We start from the raw sequence: 24,438 nt of genomic DNA on the forward strand, positions 1-24,438 counted from the left end.
AAAATCCCCGCACCGGGGCTCCAGCCCCTTCCCCAGGGGATGGGGGGCTGCGATGGGGGGGTCCCAGTCCCTCGTGGGAGCGATGCCCTCGGGTGGACCCCGAGGGGCTTGGGGAAACACACACACGACACGGACACCCACGGGCCGTCCCCTTCCCTCCCCGCGGAGCGCGGGCGGGGCGAGGCGGCGGCGGGGCCGCCCCCGGCGGCGGAGGCGGGCGGTCTCGGTCTCCCCCCGCTCCCCTCCGCGCCTCTCCGCGCCCCTCCGCGCCGCCGGTCTCCCCCAAGATGGCCGCCGACGTGGGATCGATGTTTCGATATCGGACGCGGTTTGATGTCCGCCGGCTCCAGGTTGGTGGCGGCGGCGGCGGCCGCGGGGCTGGCGGCGGGCGGAGCGCGGCGGGAGGGGGGAGTGTGGGGGGGGGAAGGAAGGGGCGGTGGGGGGGCGGGGGGGGGGAAGATCCGGGCGGCCGCCCCCATCCCTCCCTCTCTCTCCCCCCCGCTCCCTCCCGCCCTCCCTCCGCCCGCCCTTCCCCATCGATAGGTATCAGAAATTGATCCCCGCCGCCGCCGCCGCTCTTTGTTCGGCGCCGCCCGGGAGCATGGAGCAGCGCTAGCGGCGATGGAGCCGCGCCGCCCCGGCCCCCGCCCCGCCGCCCCCGAGGTGACAGCGGGGCCGGGGAGGGAAGGGGGGGTGGGGGGGGAGCGGCCGCCGCTCCGCCCCGGCGGGAGGGGAAGGAGGGAGGGAGGGAAGTTGCGCGGGATGAAGTTGCGGGGAGCGCGGCCCCCCGCGCCGCTCCGCCAAGTTTCTTGCGGTCCCCGCCCGCGGAGCGGAGCCGCAGGTGCCCGGGGGCTTCAAAGTGTCCCCGGTATCGTCCGGCCCCGGTAACGGGAAGGGCTCTGTCATTGCATCCCGCCGGCTCACGTTCGGAGCCGGGCGCTGGGAGGGCAAAGGCTCTTTATTGAGATGATGGATGCGCGGTAGCCCCAGGGATGGCGGAGCGGGGCTGCCCGGAGCCCCGCCGCGCTCCCATTGTTGTTCAGGGCCGGGGGTTTGCGGTGTCGGTGCCGGGGCTCGGTCAGCCCTGAATGTCAGGGAAGGCGATCGGCATCAACCGGCTGCCGGTCGGTCCTGCGAGGCGGCTCGGTAAGGGCTGAGCTGCCGGCGTTCGGGACTTGTGTGATGGATGCGGCGGGAGAGAGATCCTTTGTGGCTCTGGGCAGGTCACGGATGCCGTATCCCGCCGTAGTGCCCTCGGTCTGTGAAATTAACGGTAAGTCCTTTGTTAACGCGTACGAGGGAAGGTTTGTCAAGGGATGCTGACAGTTTGTGACCTTAAATAAGCACCTATGTAGCGGGGAGGCGGGTAATTAACACAATAGCTCTCCCAACAATAATGGGATGAAACCCAACCTGGATCTACTACAAAAGCCGAAACGCTCATTTACATGGATATTAAGCGGGTTTATCCCTGTAGGATATTACGGAGTTTAAAATGCAGCATGCTTCAGAGGGGGGGAGTAAACAAATGGAAATGCGATTTATGGGGCTCCTGTACGGTATCAACAGTTCCAGCATTTAATACGGTTTTTTTTGGCTTTTAAGCAAATTACGTGCTCCATCTGCGATCCGCGACCCTAAAAGTAGCGCAGGTACCGCGGCCGATCGGCTTGCTGTGACTGCTCATTTCTGGCATTGTGGTCGGGAAGGGATTAGGGGTCTAAGCGCTTCGGATACAAAAGCGTTCCTCGCTACATCGCGCTAATGACTTTTCCTTGGGTGCGTGCAGACCTTTATTTAACGACAAATATCGGCAGCTACTTTCCTGGGGGTTTCTTTGGTGGGGGGTGAGGGGGAACGGGGATGATGGGGACTTTGTCGGCGGGAGAGGTGGACTGGGAGGTGGGCAGCTCTCCTTCCCCAGCCGTTCTGCTTGACCGGGCAGCCGTGGCTGGGCGCGGAGCTGGAGAGGGAGCAGTGGGGATTGACTTCTGTCCAGGCAGCAGTTCTGCCGCCTCGCCGGGATCACGGTGGGAAAGGTGACCTTGTGCCAGCTTGGCCTAATGCCCTCTATTTAGAAAAGAAGACCAAAAAAACCCCACAAAACCCACCAAACCACAAACAAGAAAGGAGAAGGGAGAGAGAAGGGGGAAAAAAAAAAAAGGAAGGGGAACAATCCATTTATTATTCTTCCAAGAGCTTTTTCTTTCTTTCTTTTTATTTTTTCCTTTGGATGTATGTGTCTGAGCGGCGCTGCTGGCCTGGGGCTGGCCAGGAATGGCAGAGTTTGAGCAACCCTGATGAATGGTGGGCATATGTAAAACGTGTAGATAACGCGCCACTCGGCAGCGCTTTGATGGGAACGCCGTCCAGCCTTTTTACAGCAAATACCCTCGGAAATGAGAAGAGATAAAATTCTATCAAAGATAATACCAGCCATATTTCACCGGGTTATGAGATTGGTTTATTGTGTACATTACTAATGCGGTGGGGGTTGGTTTTTTTTCTTTACAGCCTTCATGTGGGTAATAGTCATAGCGGGATTCGTACCTTTATGGGGGGGGGGAGGTTGTGTTTTAATTTGCTCTGGGTTTATCACGTTCCTGTTAGTGCTGTATGGATCACACGCTCCACGTCCTGGGTGCTGCTGTTTTAATCTAACCCATTCTGTGTTAAAAATGGCCAAAAAATGGCCAGGGTTGCGAGCTGCCGATTTGGGATAATAAATACAATTGCGACTGAGGTGGGGAAGGGGGGGGGGGGGGGGGGAAGAGGGAGAGAGAGAGAGAGATCGATTATAGCCATCTTTTATAGATGCCTTCACATCTCATTATGCAGATGAGCTCTGGCTATACGGCTCCAGCGTTTGGTTCGTCAAACGAAACGCACTTGGTTTTAATTCCCCGGGATGCAAATGTTCCTCTCCGCGTGCCGGAGCGGAGTTGGGCAGAAACTTCATCGTTGGCTCTGCCGGATGGCGATGTGCCGGCAGCTTTCGCGGGGCGGCTGATGGAATGTGTTTTGCTGTTCAAAGTTTAAGGGAGGGAGTGGAGTTGAGAGGGGGGGGGGGGGGGGGGAAGTGGATGTGATTAAAATATTATAACCTTATGATATTCTGAAGTGCATAAATTTTACATATCAGCTACAGAGGGAGTTTAGACATCCATTAAATGATATGACAGCTTGACTTATCTAAATGTGCTATCATTTAACAATGTGTCAAAATTCTTCTTTATATAGACGACAGCAGTAAATAAGCTATCAGTCCTCTTGGCTGGAGCTTAATTCCTGGACTAATAAACTAACTGTGCTCTTGTGGAGCAGCCCGTGGGCAGGATAACCTCGGAGGGCTGTGAGGTGTGTGTGTGGGGGGGTGTATTTCACCCCTGCAAAATCCCTTGGGCTCCCATATGGTTTTTAGAGCTCTTATGGAGAGATGGGTGGGATCTTCCAGTTGTCTTCAGGACCCCAGCGCTATCTGTTCCCATCCCTACTTGGCAGTGGTGGTGGGTGGGATGGTGCCAGTGGTTGCTGCCCCTAAAGGGAAGGGGGTGGAGGGAAGGCTGGGAAGGGCTCTAGGTGCCCCCATCTTAGAGGGATTTTGTCTTTCCAAGCTGAAATCTCAGGGTTTAGGCAAGTGTTGCCTGGGGTGGCAGCGGTGCCTTACGGGGCTGCGGATGTGGTTTGTGCTTTTCCAGTGGCTCTGGTGAGTAGGGGTGTGGGCTGCAGGACTGTCCTGTTTAGGGGGTCGTTATGAGTTGAGGTGCAGTAGCCCAAAGGCAGCCTGGATCTCTGCGGTGTCTGTCTCGTGATTGGGTCCTCTGATGTCCAAAAGGTCTGTGTTCCTTTTGGGGCATTCCTGGGGACTAGGGCATTCGTGGTCATGTTCTTCATGTGGATTCTCCACTGTCTCCTCTTGTGGTTGTGTTCTGTAGCCTATTTCTTGGCCAGGACACAAGTGGTGGGGTTTTTTAACTCCTCTCCTTGGAGAGCCAGGGCTGCAGCAGCCAAAAACGCCTGTCCCTTCCATGTGCCACCAAGGAGGTTCAGCTGAACCACCTGCCACAGTGCTAGCTGATGCTCCAGCATGGCCAGTTAAGATCTCAGCATCTCTGGATGTCACCACCACTGGCCACTTTGTGGTGTCCCCCCTTTCTCCACCCTTCCACATACTCCTCCCTCCTTGGGACAGGCTGAGGTGCAGCACCAATCCTGCACCTTTCTATTTCCATCCATAGAAGCAAATACCTGTTATTTCCAGTATTTCTAATTTATATGTGAATGGAATAATGAGATGGGCCATGTTCTGGGTCCTACCTGCTCTTGGGTCTGCTTTGTATGTTGGCAGAAAGTTGGACCATGAAGTTCCTGAAGTGAAACATGTTCTTTCCTTTTTTCTATTTTTTTTTCCCCATGGCTGAATAATTGAGATGCTGCCAGACAAGAAGGGAGCTGCAGAAAATGAGAGTTTATCTTTAGCTCCGCAGCTCTCACTTTAGAAACTGGTGACCCCAATTCCAGCCCGAAGAGTGACTTCTTCCCTAATTAATAAATCCATTAATTAATTGTGTGCGTGCTGCAGCCCATTAGAGATGTACGCGCTGGCCTCCTGATCCAGTTTAGTGGATTGTCTCTGTGGCCTTGGGAGGGGGGAGAGTGGGAGGGGGATGGTGTCCAAGAGGTGAATAGGGGACAGGGATGGGAATATAATTTGGGTTTTGCAGTGCTGGAGGGATGGGTACAAGCCCTGCCAGCTCCTGGTGGGTTATCCAGCTTGGAGATGGGCATGGAGATGGTGAGCAGAGTGCTTGGGGTTGCTGTGCCCACCAAACACGGTGGGGGGAGGAAATTCATGTGGTGGAGGCAGCTCAGTCCAGCCCGGGTGGTGGAGGAACCTCTTGTGTTGATGGCAGGGGGGGGATCCATGTCATTGGGGTCCCCAGACTGCATCGTCGCCTCCCGTTGCGTTACCCGCTGCCTCGCAGGCGCAGCGAGTTTGGCAGGGCTCAGCAGAGCTTTTGTGCTGCAGGTGGAGCTGAATGCTAAAACGTTTGGTGATCCGAATTATTATTTATGACCAGATTAAGCAAACAGCACACTCCCAGCCTGCGAGTCCTTTAGGAGGTACTTGCTTAACTAGATAACCTCAGTGGAGCATGCCGAACTCGCTATTCATCTCCCTCCATATGTTGGCACAGGAGCTGCTCCCTTCAGTTAATTCTTCTTGCTGTCTGTGGAGGCTTCAAATAAAAATGCAGGCGTAATTGTTGTGTGCTCTGGTCCCACAGCTACTGTTTTCTCTGCTGAACGGGAGAAAACTGTTGGCAAAAAGCAGCACCATCTTTAAATGCAGAAGAGACTTTGCTCACCTGTGGTTTGGGGGGCTAGGGGGGGCTTGTCTGCTCCCCTGTTTTCCACTCCTGGTTTTGTGGTGGTTTGGGGTTTCCAGGGGTAGCTGTGCATCCTGTGGAACAGTGATGCTGCTGCTCCCTTCCTCCCTCGCACGCCTTGGTATGTCCCCAGCTGCAGGTATTCCCAAGTCTTAAATTTCAGGGAATTATCCTGGGAGCTGCTGACATCACATGGCAAATGGCAAATGTCAGGGCAACCATTTGCAGGGAGGGTGCTGGTGGGAGCTGCAGCATCCTGCTCAACAGCCCGCTTTGGAGTGAGATTAATTTGGGGTTCAGAAGCCCCTTCCCTCAAACCAGACCCGCTGCCGCAGCTCGCTCGCTGTATCGGTGCCGTAGCAGACATCCCTCTCAGATTGGAAGAAGGATGGTTGGGGCATCCATTCTCTCCCCTCCCCCCCCCCCCCAAAAAAAGGTTGGGTAAAGTTTCTCAGAACATTTTGTACCATCCTGCTCCTATTACCGAAAGATGTAATTCCCCAACTTGGGAGATAATAAGCAGGTATTGACTTCTGCTGGGGTCATTATCAAGATTTATTCAGTCAATATGGCTTCTTGGGTCAATAAATCTCGAGGTTGATAAAGGAGGAATATATACTTGCAGACTTTATTAAAAAGTTTTCCCCTTTCATAACACTTTCTCCTGCGTGTTGCGTTCGGATCCGTGACTGAGTTCTCTTTAATTACCTTTTCTGCAGTGTGTGTGCTCTCCTGCAGCTTTCGGTCGTGCCTTGCCGAGGCAGCAGATCCTGGGAAGGAGGATTCAGCCCTCTGCTGGGATCCAGCTGCTTTGGGATGGCTGCCTTGCCTCACTCACCCTTCTCCTGGCTTGGCGATGGGGTAGGAGGTGAGCAGGGTCTGTGGGTGCCTGTTCACCCCCCTCCCACACCAGAATTTTAGGGCTCAACAGATGGGGCTGAGTATGGGGTGTTGAGGTGTTTCTGTGGGAGGGATTTCTGTTCCTGGGTTGCTGTAAAATGCCAGGATTGTGTCCCCCTCCCCATTGCAGGCTGAGAAAGCCCTGATTTGGGGCAGAGTGAAGCAGCTGTAATGCTCCGTGCTGGGTCAGGCTCTGTCCCATCACCTGCTCACTGCCTCAGGCAGTGGCTCCATGCCTCAGTTTCCCCACTTCTGGGGCACAAGGGAGACATATGCTTGTCAACCAGCATCTTGAGGCAAATCACCCCAGAAAAAGGGGCCTGGCAGTACCGCCCATGCCGTGGATGTGCAGCTGCATGCTTGTCCATAGCCTTTGCAGCAAAGGCCCCGTGGAAGGGTTGCGTGTGCTGTTTTGCTTGCCTGTGCAGAGGATCTCGGAGGAGCATCCCTGCCAAGAGGTCCTGGCTGTGTCAGTGTGATCAGGAACCGGGTCTGGAAGCCAATGAGCCACCAGCTGTGGGGGGTCATCAGCAAAGCCCAGCTAAAAGGCTCTGGTAGCCTGGGAAGCCGGAGCGCTCGTTACTTGCTGTGGTGCTTGTTAATGAGCGGGGGGCTCAGCACCATCCACCCCTCCTGGGGTTGGCATCACCAGATCCTGGCGTGTGTTCAGGGTAGAGGGGGAGCCCTGGATTTGGAGAGGGGTGACAATATCTGCTCGCTCCAGTGGGAGGGCAGCATGTGATGACTGATCCCTCCAACTTTATCTCTATGTCAAACACTATTTATTTTGGCCGTGTGCACCCAAGAGCTGCTCTGCAGTATCCCCACCATCACCACCTTTCCCTTTCAGTCGATTCCCTGCAGCTGAACACGCCGACGGCTCCTTCCAAAATGGTTTCGGTGCTTTTTTCCCCCTCACCACCCCCCCTTCTTTTATTTTTTTTTTTTTAATACGGCCTTGCTGTGTAATTATTTTTTTGACTACTTTGGTGTAGCACTTAATGATTTCCCCAAAGCTGCAACAGGACCCCAGAGTATTGATTTAGCTGCAGTTTAAGTGACTCGCTGCGAACGCGTGGCCGTTTTAATATTAATTGCTCGGCGTGCTGGTGCTAGCGAGCTCTTCTGCAACATGGATCTCTAAAAAAGTAAATAACCAATTTGAACCCCATGTAAATATTCCTCTGGTGGGAGCTGTGCCGTGCGTCAGCCGCTCCGAGCACGCTGCCGTTGCCTTTGGTAACGCTCCTGCAGTTTTACACCGGAGTCAGGACCTTGGGCATCCTTTGTTTTCTTCCGTCGGGATAACATAATAAAGTATTACCTGGCGCTGGCAGCGGGTCTTGTAATGTGCGGTGTAAGCACAGCCGCTCATCGGCGCCGGGGCCGGTGTGTTATTGCTTAGCCTGGCTGCAGAGGACATTTATTCTTTATTAATCACGCCAGTGGGGAGAGCTGCCTTCGTCTGCGGCTCTCGCGGCGGTTTGCAAACATTGCTTCATCCCTGGGAGCTGGGTAATTATTACCCCTCTCGGCCCCCTGGTTTCTCGGCTAAGGGGGAGGGTGATGGGGTCTGGTGGCACAGCTGGGGAAGGGGCACTGTTTAGGGGAGCGGCGTTGCTAGAAGTCCCCTGTGATGCCTGTGCATGATGCAGCAGTGAGCAGTGGTTAGGGTGAGGTGATGGGGAGGATGGTGCCCTCTGGGAGGAAGGCTTTTGGGGACCCTTGGACTACAGCTACCCCCCCTTTACTTCCTCCCGGATGGCAGCTTGCCACCCTCCCTGGTGGAATGGAGCATCCCATTGCGGTCCCCTCAGCAGCACCTTTGGGCCCCAAATTCAGCCCCTGTGTTGCTAGTGGGGTCTCCAATGTGGGGTCTCTCCCTGGTGAGCATTAGCTGATGCCACATCTGTCGCACCAGAGCTGGAGCAGGATGCCCTGGCTGTGCCACTCTGGTTCCCTCCCTCCAGCACCAGCATCTCCAACCCCCCTGGCAGAGCTGAGGGCTGGCTGGTACCATGACCAGTGGGACCCAGCCTGTGGCACAGCTCCGGCACGTATCCCAGCATCCAGGACAGCAGCAGCCATCCAGGGCCGGCAGCTTCGCCCTCTCCATTCTCAGCTCAGCGCACGCCGCAGAGGTAGCATCTCCTGCCACCTCACTTTTCCTTCAAATAAAAGCAGCTAATTAACATTATTCTTTAATTATTGCCTTTATCAACAAGGGGTCTGGTTTATACCAGCAGGATAGTCGCTTTCTCTTCCACTACCCAAGCGAATGCTTCAATTCCTGTTGCTTTTGAAATGAATTTGATGTCATCTGCCCATTGTCACTTAATGGGGACACTTGGGTAATGATTGCGCGCTCCAGCCCTGTTAGCAGCACTGCGAGCGTGTAATTTAGCCCCTTAGGCAACGGTACTTTTGAAATCTCTGGATAGTTTTGAACTCTCTGTTCTTAATTAAATATGCAATTTTTCACGGTAACCAGGTTAATTCTTTTGTGTTGTGTTGTAATACTGTTAGGAATTTTCATAGTTCTTATTAAACATTATTCAGGCATTGTGAATTCCATAATTAAAAAAAATGAAAAGAACAAAGCTTGATTCACTTCTTTCTTTTTCCCTGGTTAATTTATCAAATGAATTTTGCAAATTTTTCTTTTTCTCCCCAGACGGCGTGCCAAGTGTTTTAAAGGGGAAGGATTTAATTGCTCTGTAGGGATTGGTTGGTTATGAAGGATTTGGCTGTTTGATTAGTAAACCCTATTGGGAATGGTTTAATGCTCCATGATCTTAAAAATTCTCTGATTGTTAGGCTCTCCGAGGATGGTTTTTTTCCTCTTTTCCTCATGTATGGCAACAGCTTCGCGCAAGTGTGATTATTAGATAGCAAGGAGGGAGCCAAGGGGTAGATGGCCAGCTCTGGGTGAGCCCTCCTGCCCCAGCAGAGCTGAGGGAGCCACTGCATCCCCTGGCATGGCGATGATGATGATGATGGAGAGACAAACAGGCGGTTGTTTATCTTCATCCCTATGGAGCACTGGCTCTGCCGGGATGGAACCACTCCTGGGCTGGATGCTGTGCTCAGATTCTCTTCTCAGACTCATTCCCCAAATATCTGCCTTGTAATATAATGGAATTGTAGTGGATATCTGGTTTACCAAGAGGCACAACCCCCCCGTGTTCTCTGTGCTTTAATCGCTTTGGCATCCCCATGAGGATGCTCAAGGGCTGGAGGAGGTCTCGCTTGTGGGGAGGCATCTGTGCCACATTGGAGCTGGGGGGTTAACCTGGGTCTCCCCAGTAGTTGCTGGGGCAGGGGGCTTGTAGGTCCAGGAGTTAACGTGGGCAATCGACCAGCCCTGGCTGTGGAGTCTGGTGTCCAGCCAGAAGCTTTTAACCAAGGAGGCTTGGAAAAAAGGGGGAAAACAACACAAAAATGCTCAGCTTGTGTTTTCCGCTGGTGGGGATGGCGCCTGCTGCCCAATTGCCACTGCTTCACTTCTCCCACCCCTGCATAAGAGGAGGCTGTGCCCTCCCTTGATGCCTCCAGCTGAGATTGGGATCTAAAATTGCTGGAGGTGATGTCTGTGCATCGGTGTGCCGGGCAGAGTGCGACTCTCCAAAACCCCTGCTCAGGAGGAGCCTGGGCTCCGCTGACAGGGAGCATCCCTGTGGATGCAGCCACTGCCAACAGTGGCCTGGTTTGGTTTTAAAGCACTTTTGGACTTAAAATAAGGAATAAAAATAGTTGATATCTGTTGGTTTTAAGCCATCCTGTGTCAGTTGGGGTCCCCTGTGCCCCCCTGAGGTTGTGGGGGGAAGGATGGTGATGGGCTCACCATTAAATAACTGCAAAGTGCTGGCACCTGGTGGGTTTTTCTGGGGGGCAGGAGGAGTTTTGGCTCCCACACGATGCGAGCATCCCTGGGAGGTGCTGCTGGCTGGGAGATGGCAGCCCAGCCGGGATCGATGGCGGCCAGACTGGAGTGGCTCCCCAGGGGTTATTTGGGCTTTAAGGAGAGGTCAGAGAGGCATCAAGCTTATAAATAAATTACGATTTAAGAGAAGAGCGGTTGTTATCTTTGAGCTTGGTTTATGTGGTGCCAGTTCTTCCCCATTCTGGTTCAAGCCTCTTAGCTTGGGGTGCTTTGGAGTTCCTTTTTGGGGGGATTGGTACAGTTCAGCAGCAGGCGAGTGCCCGGGCTTGGCGCTGGGGACCCGGCAGAGCTGAGCCTGATCCGCATCAACTGGATATCCCCAGGGCATGGTGTGACCATGGAGAAACATAACCAGCCCATAAAGCAAGAGCCAGGAGGCACCTCGCAGGGTAATACCCAGGGGCGGCATCAACCCATCGCGATGTCTCCGTCATGGTGTTGTGCAGCGTGGGCGAGGGACGCGAGCGGGGCTTAAAACTAATAATTCAAATGAAATAAATAAATACTAATGGTAATTGCTCTCCCAGTTCCCCTGGTCCTCCGTGGCTGATCCAGTAATGCTGGGCTGTGGTTACAGCAGGGATGCAAACCCTTTGCTCTGTGAATTTTGCTCAGCAGTGGTGACTCGGGGTTTGAGCAGCGACTGGCTGTGCCCTCAGGGCTGCTTGGGCTCTGGTGCAGGGCTGCTCCCTGTGATGCCGTGCTGTGAATCTGGAAAGGCACTTAAAAAATAGAAAAGAAAAAGAAAAAAGGAAGAAAAAAAAAAAACCCCAACATAAAAAAAAAGGACTAGACGTTTGCAAGGCGAAGCCGAGCAGACGCCGGTAATGTATTCCCAGGCATGACACAGAGTGGCAGCGTGTCGTGAACCACATCCCTGGGGACCCCCGGGTCTGTGATATTGGCTTTAACCCCCACCGGCTCCGGTCGGGGCGTAAATTCATCAGGCTTACGGGTATTGCTCTTGGACTACTGAATAATTTACAGTTGCAGAGCCCAGCCAGGTTCAGGTCATTGGGGTTCATGGGTTAATAACAGGTTTGGTTTTTGTTGTCAGCAGCTGCCTTGATAACATATGAAAGAATCCTATTCTGTTGATTAGATTTTGAAATGGATCAATTTTTAATCAGCAGAACATCTGACTCACTCAATAAGAGTAGCGTGGTGAAGACAGGACGAGGGGCTCGTTATTTACAGGATTGTTTGTTTTTACTAATACGCAAATCCTGGCTGGGGCTGGAGCCTGCCCCCCGCCTTCCCTCGCCCCAGCTCCCCCAAAATAAATCGTCGGGATTATCTCCAGCCTCGTGCCAGGTATTTGATTCATCTACTGATTTGGTGGGAAATCCATGATGCTGTTTAAGAGATCCGAGGGCACGGTGAAGCTTTGATTTAGCTATCTGGTGTTATCGATGGAAGGACATTTACTTACTGATCACTGAATCTTATATATAAAAGCACCTTTGGGGAAGGAGGGGGGGCTCCCCTCAGGGAGTTCCCCTCTCCAAGGGCTGCCAAGAAGCACCTTTGAGATGAGCTTGCGGGTGCTGGGGACAAATCCCAGCGGGATGCAGAGAGGTCCTGGCCAAGTTCCTGGGTGCAAGTTTCAGAGGGATTGACTTGGATTCCTTCATTAATACTAAAAGAGCCAGATTCCCATTAGAAGTTACAAACTGAGTGGAGACCTGGGCAGGTGTGCTTTTTTTAACATATATATATATGTAAATATATATATATATATATTTTGTCCTGTTGGGCACAAAAAGCAGCTGAACTGGACATACTGCATCACACCTTGCTAACAGCACACCTCCTTTCGTCAAAATGTGCATAAAATACTATTTTTTTTTCCCCTAAAATGGGCTCCTCTGGGTCAGAATTTTGTCTTGAAGTAATTGCTAACAGGCTCCCTGAAATTATAATGTAACTCCATTTTTTAATCTCAGAAAAGGTAATGGTCTCGTTAACACAACTTTGGGGAGGAGCTGCCGCTCTGCGGTGGCTGGACAGATGCTGGTGCCTGGCTGGGGACCATCCGTTCCTCTTAGATACCCAAAAGGATAAGAACTCCCTCAGTGATGGTAATTTGCACAGCTTTACTCTGGGTGCTTTGGGATTTTACTTTTAAAAACTTGTGCCTTCTGGCAGCCTCCTTAACCTTAAATAAATATTTTCCCTCTTGCCACAGATCAATTAAAATCCCGGCTTGCTCCTGGCAGGATTTTTTCCCCCCCTCCATCTTTTTTCTTGGAAGGGTTGCTTCTTATTTAAAATTTGATGTATTCACTCATTTACACATAATTTTTGTTGTTGGTTTGACAAGGTTGTGATTTAAGCACCATGAAAAGTGTGTGCTGAAGCCTCTGGTTGGCAGTGGGGGTGCCAGCGATGGGATGCGAGCGTTGGGATGAGCTCCTTGTTCCTGCCCTGTGTCCCGTAGCCTGTTCCAGTACCACATGCCCCTTGTGTTTGCTTGAGCCTTGGGCACAACTGGCCACGCTCCTTCAGAGATTTGCAGTACCAGGTGTTATTACAGTACTGTAAGGGGGATTAGGCCTTTGCTCATGGGCTCTTGTGCCTGTCACTGGGCACGGGCGATACATCCGTTTCCGCTAAAAACATTAGCGGTGTAGGAAGGTTAAATATGCATATTATATCATCCCTGGCGGTTTTATTTTCAGGAGAGCAATGGGGATCACCAGGTCACGACTTCAAAAATTAAGTTTCTTTTAGTGATGGAAAATGTGCTTCTCCATTGAGCATCTGCTGGTTATTTCCTGCGATGAGTGGAGAGAAAGACGTGCAAAGAGCAGAGGGGCAGCTGACCGGGTTGTTATTTAATAATGGGTGCTTAGAAAGCAGCGATGGGGACTATGAGTCTGTAGCGGGTGTTGCTGGGCCATGAGGAACTGCCTGTGCCCAGTTATTGCACTCGAGGAAGGCAGCAGCTCCTCTGGTAACTCATTAACTCTCAGAATTGCCCTTGTGTTAAGCAGCCAAGTACATGAATCACTGATGGGTCCCTGGGTTTTAATGTCATTGCACTGGACAGGATTGGCCCAAAACCGTGCCGGGGCCGGTTCTGCCACCCCTGTGGGTGCAGCATAGTGGGAACCGAGTCTTGAGCATGGTGGGAGCTGGCGAGGTTGGAGATGGTGTCCTTGCTGCTTTGTTTGCAATCTCAGGTTGCTCCATTGTAGCTCAGGGTTCGTTCTGGGTCTGCCAATTTGTGCTGATTTGATCTGGAGCTACCATGCCCAGTGCATAGCCCCATCCTTTCCCTCTCACCACACAGCTAGGTATGAAGCTCCAACAATGCTGGACACTGTGGGGTGTTTGGGTTCCTTCGGTCTTGCTATGGGGACGCATGGATTGCCTCTTGGCAAGTGATCCTTTTCTCCTTACCCATCCCTTACTGGAGAACCCTTCCTACCAGGATGCGTAACCCCAGCCTGCGAGGCTTTCTGCCTTTCCTCTTTTTTCAGGCTAGTAATTAAATAGTAGCAGAGCTTAGCATCTCTTTATTTAAAGACCAGATGGAGCATCCTGAATATTAGCACAGTCCTGGCTCTGACGGCGCCAGCAAGCCCTCAAGCCCAGGGTTCAGATGTGCCCCCCGTCCTGAGGACCGTGTTATTGGGCAGGCAGCGGCCCCACAGGATGCTGCCACTCAGAATGATGAGGGCATCATTAGGGAAAAGTTAGAGCCAAGATGTTTTTCCTGTCCTCCCTTCCCATCCCGTGGCTGAAGCCCAGCGAGCTGCTTCGGAAAGCACTTTTGGGCTCCGATGGGTCATAACTCCTCCTCGCTGCCTGAGTCGGCAAAATCCGGTGTGCTGTGGCTGCCGCGCGCCCGGCTGGGTGCTGGTTCTCCATCCCACCTCTGTGAGCAGCTCAGGAGTGATCTGAGGAGCTGCAGCTTTTACAGTTATAACCAGCCCAGGGGTGGGGGGTGGGTAGTTTTTTGGTGACAAATACTTTATAATGGATAATCCCAGCCCACTCCTTTAAAAAGCTATAGAAGAAAGTTGTTCGCCTTGCCCAAAGCTGGTTGCTCTCTCCTTATCCTCGCTGATCCAGAGCCACAGCGACGCATTCGGGGCCGCAGATGCCGTCGCAGAGGGTCTGGATCAATCACCAACAAAATCCCTGACTTTCCTCATCTTGTCTCTAACTGGCATCACCATCTAGCAACCACAGCATTCACCTCCCACGCTGATTTCTCATTGAAATGCCCTATTTTTATTTTTATTCTTAAGCAGCTACAATTGATAATTTAGCTCGGGATAAAGCAACCTTAGAGCTTTTTATTTCTCAGAGGCCAAACATTGATGTTGTGTGAAATGGGAGCTTTGAGGAGGCTTTGTATGGAACTTAGCTTCCTGAAAAATTTATTTACTGCGACTGTGATCTGCAGGAGCGAATTGATGTTTATCTAGAGTAGTTCTCACCAGAAAAAAAAGAAAAAAAATTATATTAAAAAAACCCCAAACCTGCATAACTGCACTTTCTTGGGAAGCCTTGAAAGGCCTTTTAAATAAGTGCCTAATAGTAGGCTCTCAATAGCAAACAGCCAGCTTGATAGACAGTATGCAGTATATTATTAACTATAAGCAGGCTTAATCTTTTTCTCATGTTTTAGAGAATGCTTTATAACCTTGTGGCCAAAGAATTCATGATCACCAGGTATTTGAAGCTAAGCAAAATTATACCAGGCTGTTACTGCTGGGAGATCGATACTGCCGGGAAGGCGTGGGGCTGGGAGATGCTGCTTGCAGCCAGCAAGCTCCTGCTCACAGCCCGTGTCCCGGCGTTGGCAGGTCCCAGGCGAGCCCTGGCTGTGGAGCTTGGATTTAGGCAGCATCTGATGCCCAGAGAAGGATGCTCCAGGGGTTCTGAGCATCCGGGTGTTATTCATTTATTCTCTCTTGTAATGGCCATGTGGGAACCAGTGGGGGTCCTGGTGTCATGTGTGGGTCCCAGCTCGGCGATGCGACTGCATCATCAGAGGGCAGGATTTGGCTCCGGGTGGAATGGAGCATCTCTCCTCTGTCGAACATGGGGAAAAGATACACTGAAGCCCCCCATGATCCCAGCCACACGCTGCCCTCGTTTGCGGTCCCGTTCTGCTTTTCCTGCCCGTGCTGTATTGGATCCCAGGAGCTCTGGCCAGGAGTCAAGGAATCGATAGATGGTTAAGGTGATAAGTGGCTTTGCTAAAAACTAATTTTGCAAGAGGAGCGTGCAGAGAGGTGAGCAGAGAGGATCTGCATCCGCGCCCCAAATGGCTCGCTCTGGCCGGGAGCTCGCCTCTGACCCAACTTAACCCGGGAAGCATCCTTGGTGCGAGTTGTGGCCGCTCAGTGTCTGCATATCCATGTGGGTCCTGTGGGAGGGAGAGCCCAAGGAATACATCTCCCTCCTCCAGTGAGAGTGTTTAGGGAAGATCCGAGGGGTGAACGTGCCCCAGGGCCCTACAAAACTAAACAAGCAGGACTTGTGGAGCTGATCGCTTCTGGCTGGTCTCGGAGTCAGTGGCTCTGCCAGTGTTACGGTGGAAGTATTTACATAGGGATGAAGCATTCCCATACGGCTTCTCCAGCATGGCCAGGTCTGAGCAGGCTTTTCTCTAATCTCCATGGCTGGCTGCTGCCTCCAGCTCGATTTTCCCTTGAACAAACATATTCATCGTGCCTGCCGTTGAGACGGTCCCATGGTCCAATTAAAGGTATGATCCCGGCTTTTGGCCATGCTGAGGGAGTCGGGTGGTGCCATTCAGGGATGTTGTGCTGCCTCCTGGCATTGAGCACAAGTGTCCCCTGGTCCTGTGTCACCGTGTAGCCCCTGACTGCGTGATGCTGCAGGAGGTGGGTTTGGGAGGAAGGGGCAGAAGTTGGGAGTGAAATGTCTCCAGGGTGTTTCACCAAAGCAGGTTTGATTGCCAACAGCTACTATGTGGGCTTTTCAGAGGAGATGAAGCTGATGGCACCTAAGATCTTCCTTTGGAAGCAAATTTTGTGACCAATTTCTGTCCATTCCAAACACAACAGCACTCTGAGTCCCTTAAGACACGAGCCAGCTTGCTGCTGTCTCCTTTGCTGTATCCAAGAGGTCCCAGATCCTTCCCAGGGCTTTGCTGACCTGGTTCTGGTTTCATGGGTGGCTTCTGGTCTTTGAGCGAGTCCCCGAACCCTACCCACGCCTTGGGGCCACCTGCTTGGGGTCATTTTGGCAGCACCTTGCTGTGGTTCATTGGGCTACTGATTCATTTGAGGGCATCGTAACGGCCCTCTGGTTCATCCCACCCCCCACACATCCTTGTCTCTACCACGCCTGGGCTGCGAGGCAACAACGATGTGGGCTTTCCCACTTACATGTTTTATTTTCCCTGGGCACAGAGCTGGGTTGTTTTTAGGCTTTCTGATGTTTCTCAGGCTTGACTCATCTTTTCCTGCCTGCAAGTCTGGGGATATCCCCCAAACACCTGCCTCAAAGCTGGGGCACTGGCGCTGATGGTGGGATAAGACAGGAGTAGCATTCCCCTCCCCTTGGCTAGCAGCCCTTTATTTTCCCTGTTTGCCCCTTTACCAAGCAGGGATTCCCCTTGGCCAGTGACCCCAGAAGAAGCATCACAGGATCCTCCTGCGTTGCCCTTGGGCTTTGCTTTTGTGCCGTTATTTATTGCCACATTGCTTCATTAACGCATCCACAGTTTGAATGTTGTGGCTGAAACCACCTTATTATTTCTTCTTCTTCTTCTTTTTTTTTAAATCATAGTGGGGAGGCCGTTTCTGGATGCTGATTGATGGAAACATCTTATCTCCTCTAGTCAAAGTGTCTCCGCTTTTCGTGGTAATGAAATAGTTTGACACTTTGACATGAGTGTCAAACACTTTTCCGAGGAAGGGAACGGCACAGGCTTTGATCTAGGTGCAAACTGGTTTCGTTACAACAAACAGACCCCCCCCTTTCATCCAGAAAAGAAGGTAAGGGGTTCCAGTTGGTGCTAACTAGCAGCTGCTCTCAATGATTTTAGAAATCAAAATAAGAGAAAAATTATAATACTCGAATAGTTCTGCTGTGATGTCGCGTTTTAAACTGGCCCCGGCGCTGCGGAGGAGAGAAGGTAGGTGTAATACCCTCAGTGTGAACGACAAGCAGGAGAGAATCCTCCTAAAATAAAGCAACAGAAGTCTCCTCTTCTGGGAGATGTTTAGATTGGGGGTTTGTTTCCTGCCCCCCCTAGTATTTCAAGCATTTTCAGAAATGCTTTTTCCTCCAGAAAATGCATCTTGGTTTTCATAAAAATGGGATGTTCCATGAAAAATCACTTCTACTATGAGCTTCCATTTTCATCCCATCCCACCCCCTCCCTGGTTTTCTCCTGGCCAAGCCTGGAAGCACTTGAAGTGGGAGGGTTGGAGGGAGGAATTCCGACCGTACCCCCAGACTGACAAAACCCTGCTCTATCACGAGTTTTTCCTTCTCAGTAGGCGATTCTGAGTAGGAATGGGTAACATTCCTCCCTGGTGTAACTGTGTTGGTGGTAGGCTGCGCTGTGCCCAGATTTGGCCCGAGCACAACTCTATGTTAAACACAGCAGCTCCTCTTTTTCCCCAGTTTGAGCATCGGCTTTGCACACAAATACCCTGTGAGCAGCCGAGGAGAATTTACGTGGCATATGGAAATCTTTAGGTTCCAGCAAATCCTGAGGGTTATGTCAAGGTTTTCCCTTCCCTCTCTGCTGTGTGGAGGTGAGTGGTGTCAGCCCAGGTGCCACCTTCCTTTTTTAACTGGTTTTTCCAGGAAAATAATTTCCCCATTGAACATCTTGGATCAAATGATTGTTGTAGGTCCCTTCCCACTGATCTATCCTGTATCCCATCTTTCCCTTCTAAGCACTGGTGCAGCAAGTGTGGTCTTGGCAGTGGGAGTGGGATGTCCCTTAGGAACTGTGACACCACAGCACAGTGTCCCTTCTCCTAAAGAGTCACGGTATGTTCCAGGCAGCTTATCCTGGGGTGCAGCTGTTGATGTCCTCCTTCTCCATCCCACCCCATCACCCTCCAGGATCCATCGCATCCCCACTAACTGGTTCTGCAGGAGCCCCATCATGAACTAGTCCCTGCTGTGACACCCACCACTGGTGTCCCCAATTTGTCCCCATGTTCTGCCCTTGCATGTTGCCCTCCGAGACATCTCTGCCCAGAGCCATAGGGTGAGGAAGCGCAGAGGTGCTCAGGCATGGGCAGAAGTGCTTAATTTAGTCCCTCCTTAATTAGAGCAGCAATTCCCATTCCTTGCCCTCGTCCCTGCCCGCTCCACACTGGGAGCTGGAGCACAGCAAAATCCTCCCTAAGAGATGCTGAATTTGGAAATGACAGGGGATTTGGGGCTTAATTTTAGCCAGAACATGTGGCTCATTTTTAGATGCTTCTCAAGTCAAGGCTTTGTTATAATTGAGGAAAGACAAGAATTCCAACCTCCCCCCCCAAAAAAAAAACCCACCCCAGGAAGGTGACGTGGTTTAGACAGTATCTTTTAGCAGTTGGAGTTCAGAATTTAATACAAGAAGCTTTTGCAAGTTGCCCAGGCTGTGTTAGAGCGTGGAGAGCCTGTGTTTGAGATTAAAACTCACATTTCATTTTTATACACTGTGCTTAATCCAATAATGATCCCGCGTTACAAACGGCAATAATATCTTTCAGCATAGTTAATCAGAAGAGACTTAATGCTGTCACTATTTATTAACCTTTGTTGAAAAGCAAGAAGTTTTCTTGCTAATCTGTGATTGTTGCTCTTGTCAGGCTCGATCAAGTGCAAACCAGATTTGGCATTCGTTACAGGGGGAGGATGCGGCCGCGTTCCCTGCCGTCTGCTGCATCCGACCCTGGTGTAGGGACGTGGTCCCATGCGGTGCTGGGGAGGGGGGAATTTGGGTGCCAGAGGAAGCTGGTGCCCTGTCTCTCATCCCCATACCTATGGCTCTCAGATGGGTTACAACCTTGACTGCTCCTCCAGCTGTGCAGATCCTGGTGCTGGGGGAAAGAGGCCGCTTTTTACCCTTCTTGGGTGTATTTTTTGGTTGCCTGACCCACATTCCTGCATCCAGATTTTCCCACTCCTGAGGCTGTTTGAGACAACAGTGTGGGGAGATGTTCTCCTGGCCCGGTGCCACTGGGGAGGCAGCAGCATTGGTCTCTGATGCTTTGTGGGAGGTTAAGTGACTTCCAGCAGCTTCCCCAAGAGCTCTGGGGGTCCCTCCACCCTGCTGCCCAGGGGGAGAAGAGGGTGTCTCTGGGCTTTGCAAGGATGCAGTAGCAGGGGCTTAGCTGAGGCAGGTGGAGGTGGCTGGTCCTTTGCATCCAAAAAGGCATCCAAGCATCCTCCTGGTCCCTGGCAAAGGCAGGCAGGAGGCTGCACTGCCCTTGAAATCCTGGCCCCGCATCAGCGTTCCCAGGACAGCAGGCTTTGCAATGCTGGTAGCTGAAATGTGGATTTTGGAGAGGGGAAGCAGGGTTTTGAAGCTCTGCAGTGATAAAAGGTCAGTGCATGAAGGAATGCCAGCCTTCCACACTCTCCTGTTCGTCTCCTGTCGCAAGGAGGCCAGTGCTGGAATTGGCTCGTAGGAGCTCCTGGAATTAATGAGCCAGCTTGGTGCCGTACAGAAATCGATGCTTCCTGCATTAATTGTGCTGTGTTCGAGCTTTGGCTTTTTATTCTGAGTTATGTAGTTACAGGGAGAGATGTCTCTCTTCGGCACAGCCCTTAGTCCCTGGGGGGAAGATCCTTCTCCCCGCACCTGTCCTGCCTGGGCGTGGGTAGTGTGTCCTGCGTCGCTGCTGGCCGTGGGATGGGGGATGCTCAGCACTGTCTGGAGTGGGAAAACAAAAAAACCCAATAAAAACAAGACCCCCAAGTCTCTGCTACATGCACTGTAACCAGTCAAAGAAAGAGACTGCTGGTGATGGTCAGGCTGGGGCATACATCTCAACTGATATCCAGCTCTGGTTTGAAATGGGAGAAGGATGGGCGGGAGCGGGGGGAAGGTCTCTGCAGAAGGCTGGCATCTCCTTGCGAGTGGGTCTGCAGCAGCTTTTGCATTTATTTTCTAATTAATTGTGATTTCTATAACCAAGCATCCACGTGGATAGAGAGCAAAGCCCCTCAGACCTTCAGGAGCTGTTTTGGAGGAGCAGGCGTTGCTCTTCTTATTTTTAGGGTGGACAAGCCTCAAGTACTATTCCGATCCCGGCGCGGGTACTCGAACAGGTGCAGTTGTTTTACATACAGCCACAAAGAATCCCACTTTGCTAATATCATTACAGCCTAAACATGGTATTTATATTTTTAGCAAATTGTTCTTTATGGTATTGATTTACATGTAATGTAGTCCTTGCATGAATAACTGCCATAAATCTGGAGGCATTTATCATCTGAAATAGCTGCAAACTCAGTCAAATCCTTTATTTGTTAGACACGATTAAGGAGCTTAAACTGCAAGGTAGAGAGTAAAATGTAAACTGTATTTTTTGTGTGTGTGTGACCAGCTTGGAGTTTCTGCCAGCCGGCCTATTGATCGGTGATGAGAGGTAAGGGTTAAGGTAATTTGGTGAAATGAAAAAGTAGGGAATGAATTAGAATAAATGGGATCCTTGATCTGGCCTGTCGATATTGGGGATGGTGCCTGCTTCTGCCTTCCCTTCCTAGCCAGAGAAATTAACTTTTGAACTCAATGGCTCTGATCTTTTTCTCCTTGACTTTCACCCTTCGTGCTGACGGGCAGCGGGGACGGATGGGGATTTGTTATCCTTTCCAGACCGAGCCCTGGAAGGCTGGCCTTTGTGGACCTGGGGCTTACAAAAATAGTTCAAATCTTGTTCACTATATGTGAAACAGTGATGATAGGAAAAAAAAAACCCCAAACCCAACCCAATTCCTGAGCCCTCGCTGGTGCCAGACGCAGAGGGCTGGAGTTCGGAGGGCTGGAGGGTTTCTTGTTCTAAATTTAGCCATTTAAAAGAAGATTATGGACTATCCACTTGGGACTTTTAAAAAGGCTTTCACAATAACTCTTGAAAGCCTGATGCCTTTAATCCTGAACTTTAATTTAAAATAAAGAAATCTTTTCAACTCGCCTCTTCCCCCCCGCTCCTCCATCCTGCTATTCCAGGCTGAGGTTCTTTCCAACTTGCTTAGAAGATGCACTAAGCTTTTTTTTAATTTCTTATGAAGATATTTATTTTTTAATAGCAAGAAAAATCAAGTCAATGCTTGAGAGTATACACAGCAGTTTACCACGATAGGAGGAATTAATCAGTCTATAAGGTTCAAAATGTACAAAGAGGGAAGGGGGGAAAAAAAAGCCCCGACTGATCAAACACGAGGCTCTTCTCTGAGATGTGAAGATAAAAGCCTTCTCCTCCACAAGCTTCTCTGCTATTGGCAGCCAGTGGGGTCAAGATTTATTTATTATATTTTTGTTGTTGTTGTTGTTGTTGTTATGGAAAACTCGAGATAATTAATGTTGTTGAAAGAGGACCGTTGGGTTGGCGTCTAGCAGGCTAGCCCCCGAGTCTGGCATCTTGTGAAGCAGCAGCAAGTTGGGAGTTGGGGAGGAGGGGTGGGAAGTTCCCGCCAGTTGAACAGAGCAATAAATAATACCATGAGATAAAAAGAGCATTTTAAAAGGGTTGCAGTGCTGCTGTCACTGGTCGAGCCTCTGCTCCCCAGCTCAAGCACCCGTACATGGTACGATGAGGATAGCATCGGTTTGGGGTCCAGCAGCTTCCACCCAGCGTTACTCCTCCGGGTGCTTTTGCAGGGGCAAATGCTCACAGACTCCTCCTGGATACTGGGAATTATCGGATGAGGCTGTGTAGGCCCACTTGCTGCATGCTTGATCTCTCTCGTCTCCTAAAGCTCGTTTGGATGTGTCCTATTATGGTGTTCGTGTTAAATCTGCCTGCGCTAATAATCAATAGACGTATGGTCACCCAGGCTGTTTATGTATCTCTTCTATCAAAGCCCTGACAACACGAGATCAAGATGCGAGCAGGCAGGCTCATACATCGAACGCTATTTAAAAAGCAGGATGAATTAATTACCGCCATTAATGACTGGGGAGAGACTTTAGGAAGCTTCAGCTGATGGTTTGGAGCCTCAAGCACGAGGCAAAGCGAGTAGGTGATATCTTACAGTGCCTCGCCGCCGATGTTTTGGCTGATGTGTGGGATGCTGTGGTCCATGGTCCCCATCTGCATCCTTTCAGCTGGTGGTTGTGGGTCTGACTGAAATTTGTGGGGCGTGATGAGTCCCTGAAGACCTGACAGGGAGCAGACTTGACAGGGAGCAGACCTGGGGGTTGAATATCTCAAACCCCCCTTGTTCCCAGCCTCTGTTAGGTATATCTTCACCCCAATCCCTTGGGTCCTTCGCCAGCAAACCTCCCTCCAACACCCCTGCCCAAACATCCCCATGGGATGACATGTGACTGATGGGGTGCAACAGTCCCCAAACATCCCACCAGTGCACTGGGGCTGCAGGAGCATCATTACAGCACAGCAGTGACGGACAGATTTGCCCCATCCGTCTGTTTGCTCAAAATTGGTTTTAATTACGATTATTTTTTTAATAGCTCTGGGGGTATTTCTGTCCTTTCCCAGCCCCCTTCGAAGGAGCTGAGATGGCACAGCTGATGATCCCATCCTCCGCTGCCTTTTCTATTCCAGTTATTTATTATGCAGCATAACCAGGATTGCTCTCAGACAGGACTTGTCAGCTATAAAAGACACTGGCAAATTTTATTAGTTGACAGAAGGATTTTATTTTTTTTTTCCCCTCACAAAAATATTAAAAAGTCATTTTAGTTTAGAAACCTAATTTTAATTTAGTTAGGTTTTAATTTAATTTAGTTTTTAAATTCATTTTCCGGCAGAACTCAATTTTTCAAGTGTAATTTGATGCCGTCAGTGGCTATAATGTTTAATGTCCTACCTATAAATTGTGAGGATGGCTTTGAGATGATTTACAGGATTCAGGGGGATAAAGCGCTCTCCTGGCCCCGCACGTGGGAGAGGCTGGAGAGAAAATGGTTTCATTGCGGCAGCCGCAGCGGCCTGGAGCTGTTACCTATGGAAAGACAGGAAAAGTCTTAATTTTCCTTCTGGCTCCACGCTGGCTGGGGATGGAGGGGGAAAAATGATGAGGGTCTGTGCTGGGTGGGGATGCTCCAGGGGCTATTCCTGGGTATTTTGGCACTGTGCTGGGATAAGAGGGGGGCCTAAAGGGGTTTTGGGGTGGCAGTGTTACCCCCCCACAAGCCCACCCACTATCTGAAAAGCGAGCCAAGTCCTTTCTGGGTGTGGAACGCAGGCGACGTCCAACTGCTTGGGGGGGATGGGTTAAAAATTGGGGCAGACCCTTAGGAAATGCAGAGCAATTGTGTAAAATACCCTCCCAGTTTCATCCATCCAAGTGTTGCATGTAATTACTGGATTAGAGACGTCTTCAGACCGTGTATTGAACATTATAAATGGGGATAAGATGATTCTGGTAATGGCTTAATGAAACAGGGGAGGTAGTTGAGGCTGTCTGCGTGCAGCTTTGGGTCGGGGCCAGATTGATTTGGCAGAGGAGGAGGAGGAAACCCCTCAGCGCTCTGGAGAGCCTGGCCATGGGGAAGGTTTGATTTTCCTCTTGGTTTTGGCTTCTGAGTCGCAGCAGTTGGCTCCTTTCATTGTCTGGGGGATGTGCCGGCCCCTGGGGATTCGTGCCTGGTGGAATTTGTCTCCGTTTATTTTTTCAGGGGGGGGAGAAGAAGCATCCAAGCGGCACAGTTACTGGTGGGAAGGGAGCAGCTGGGGATGTGTCCTGGCATGGGGCTGGGGGAGCCCAACAGTGGGCTCTGTCTGCCCTGGGGGCAGGTGGTCAGTGCCACCGTATCTCATCTTGTAATTAATCGTGGTGCAGTTGGGGTTGCACCCCAGTGGGACCTGAGATGTGTGGGTGCTTCCAAAGTCGGCGCTCGGGGAGTGGATGTGATCCTGGTTCACACGGCAGATGCTGCTCACGGCTTCAAACCCACCACGGGCTGTAGAAACTCAACTCATGGAAGTTGCAGTCTCTTCCCAGAGTGGGGGTCAGTGGAAGCAGAGGAGGGCTTTAATTTGGTTGCTGAGACCCCAACTCCATCAGCTCATGTCA

General features: G+C 51.2%; 1 protein-coding gene across 1 annotated transcript in view; it reads left to right on the top strand.

Moving 5' to 3' along the window:
- Positions 1-287: 287 nt before the first annotated feature.
- The window catches only part of CUX2 (cut like homeobox 2), a gene marked incomplete at its 5' end in the record, with an annotated part of 67,787 nt that continues 43,636 nt past the window's right edge, over positions 288-24,438 (top strand). The window contains one exon of the mRNA XM_084271829.1: positions 288-350. Within this exon, the coding sequence (XP_084127955.1) occupies positions 288-350 (63 nt within the window). The remainder of the gene's footprint in view (positions 351-24,438) is intronic.

Source organism: Gallinula chloropus (assembly GCF_964237585.1).
Source record: "Gallinula chloropus genome assembly, chromosome: 17".
Lineage (NCBI taxonomy): Eukaryota > Metazoa > Chordata > Aves > Gruiformes > Rallidae > Gallinula > Gallinula chloropus.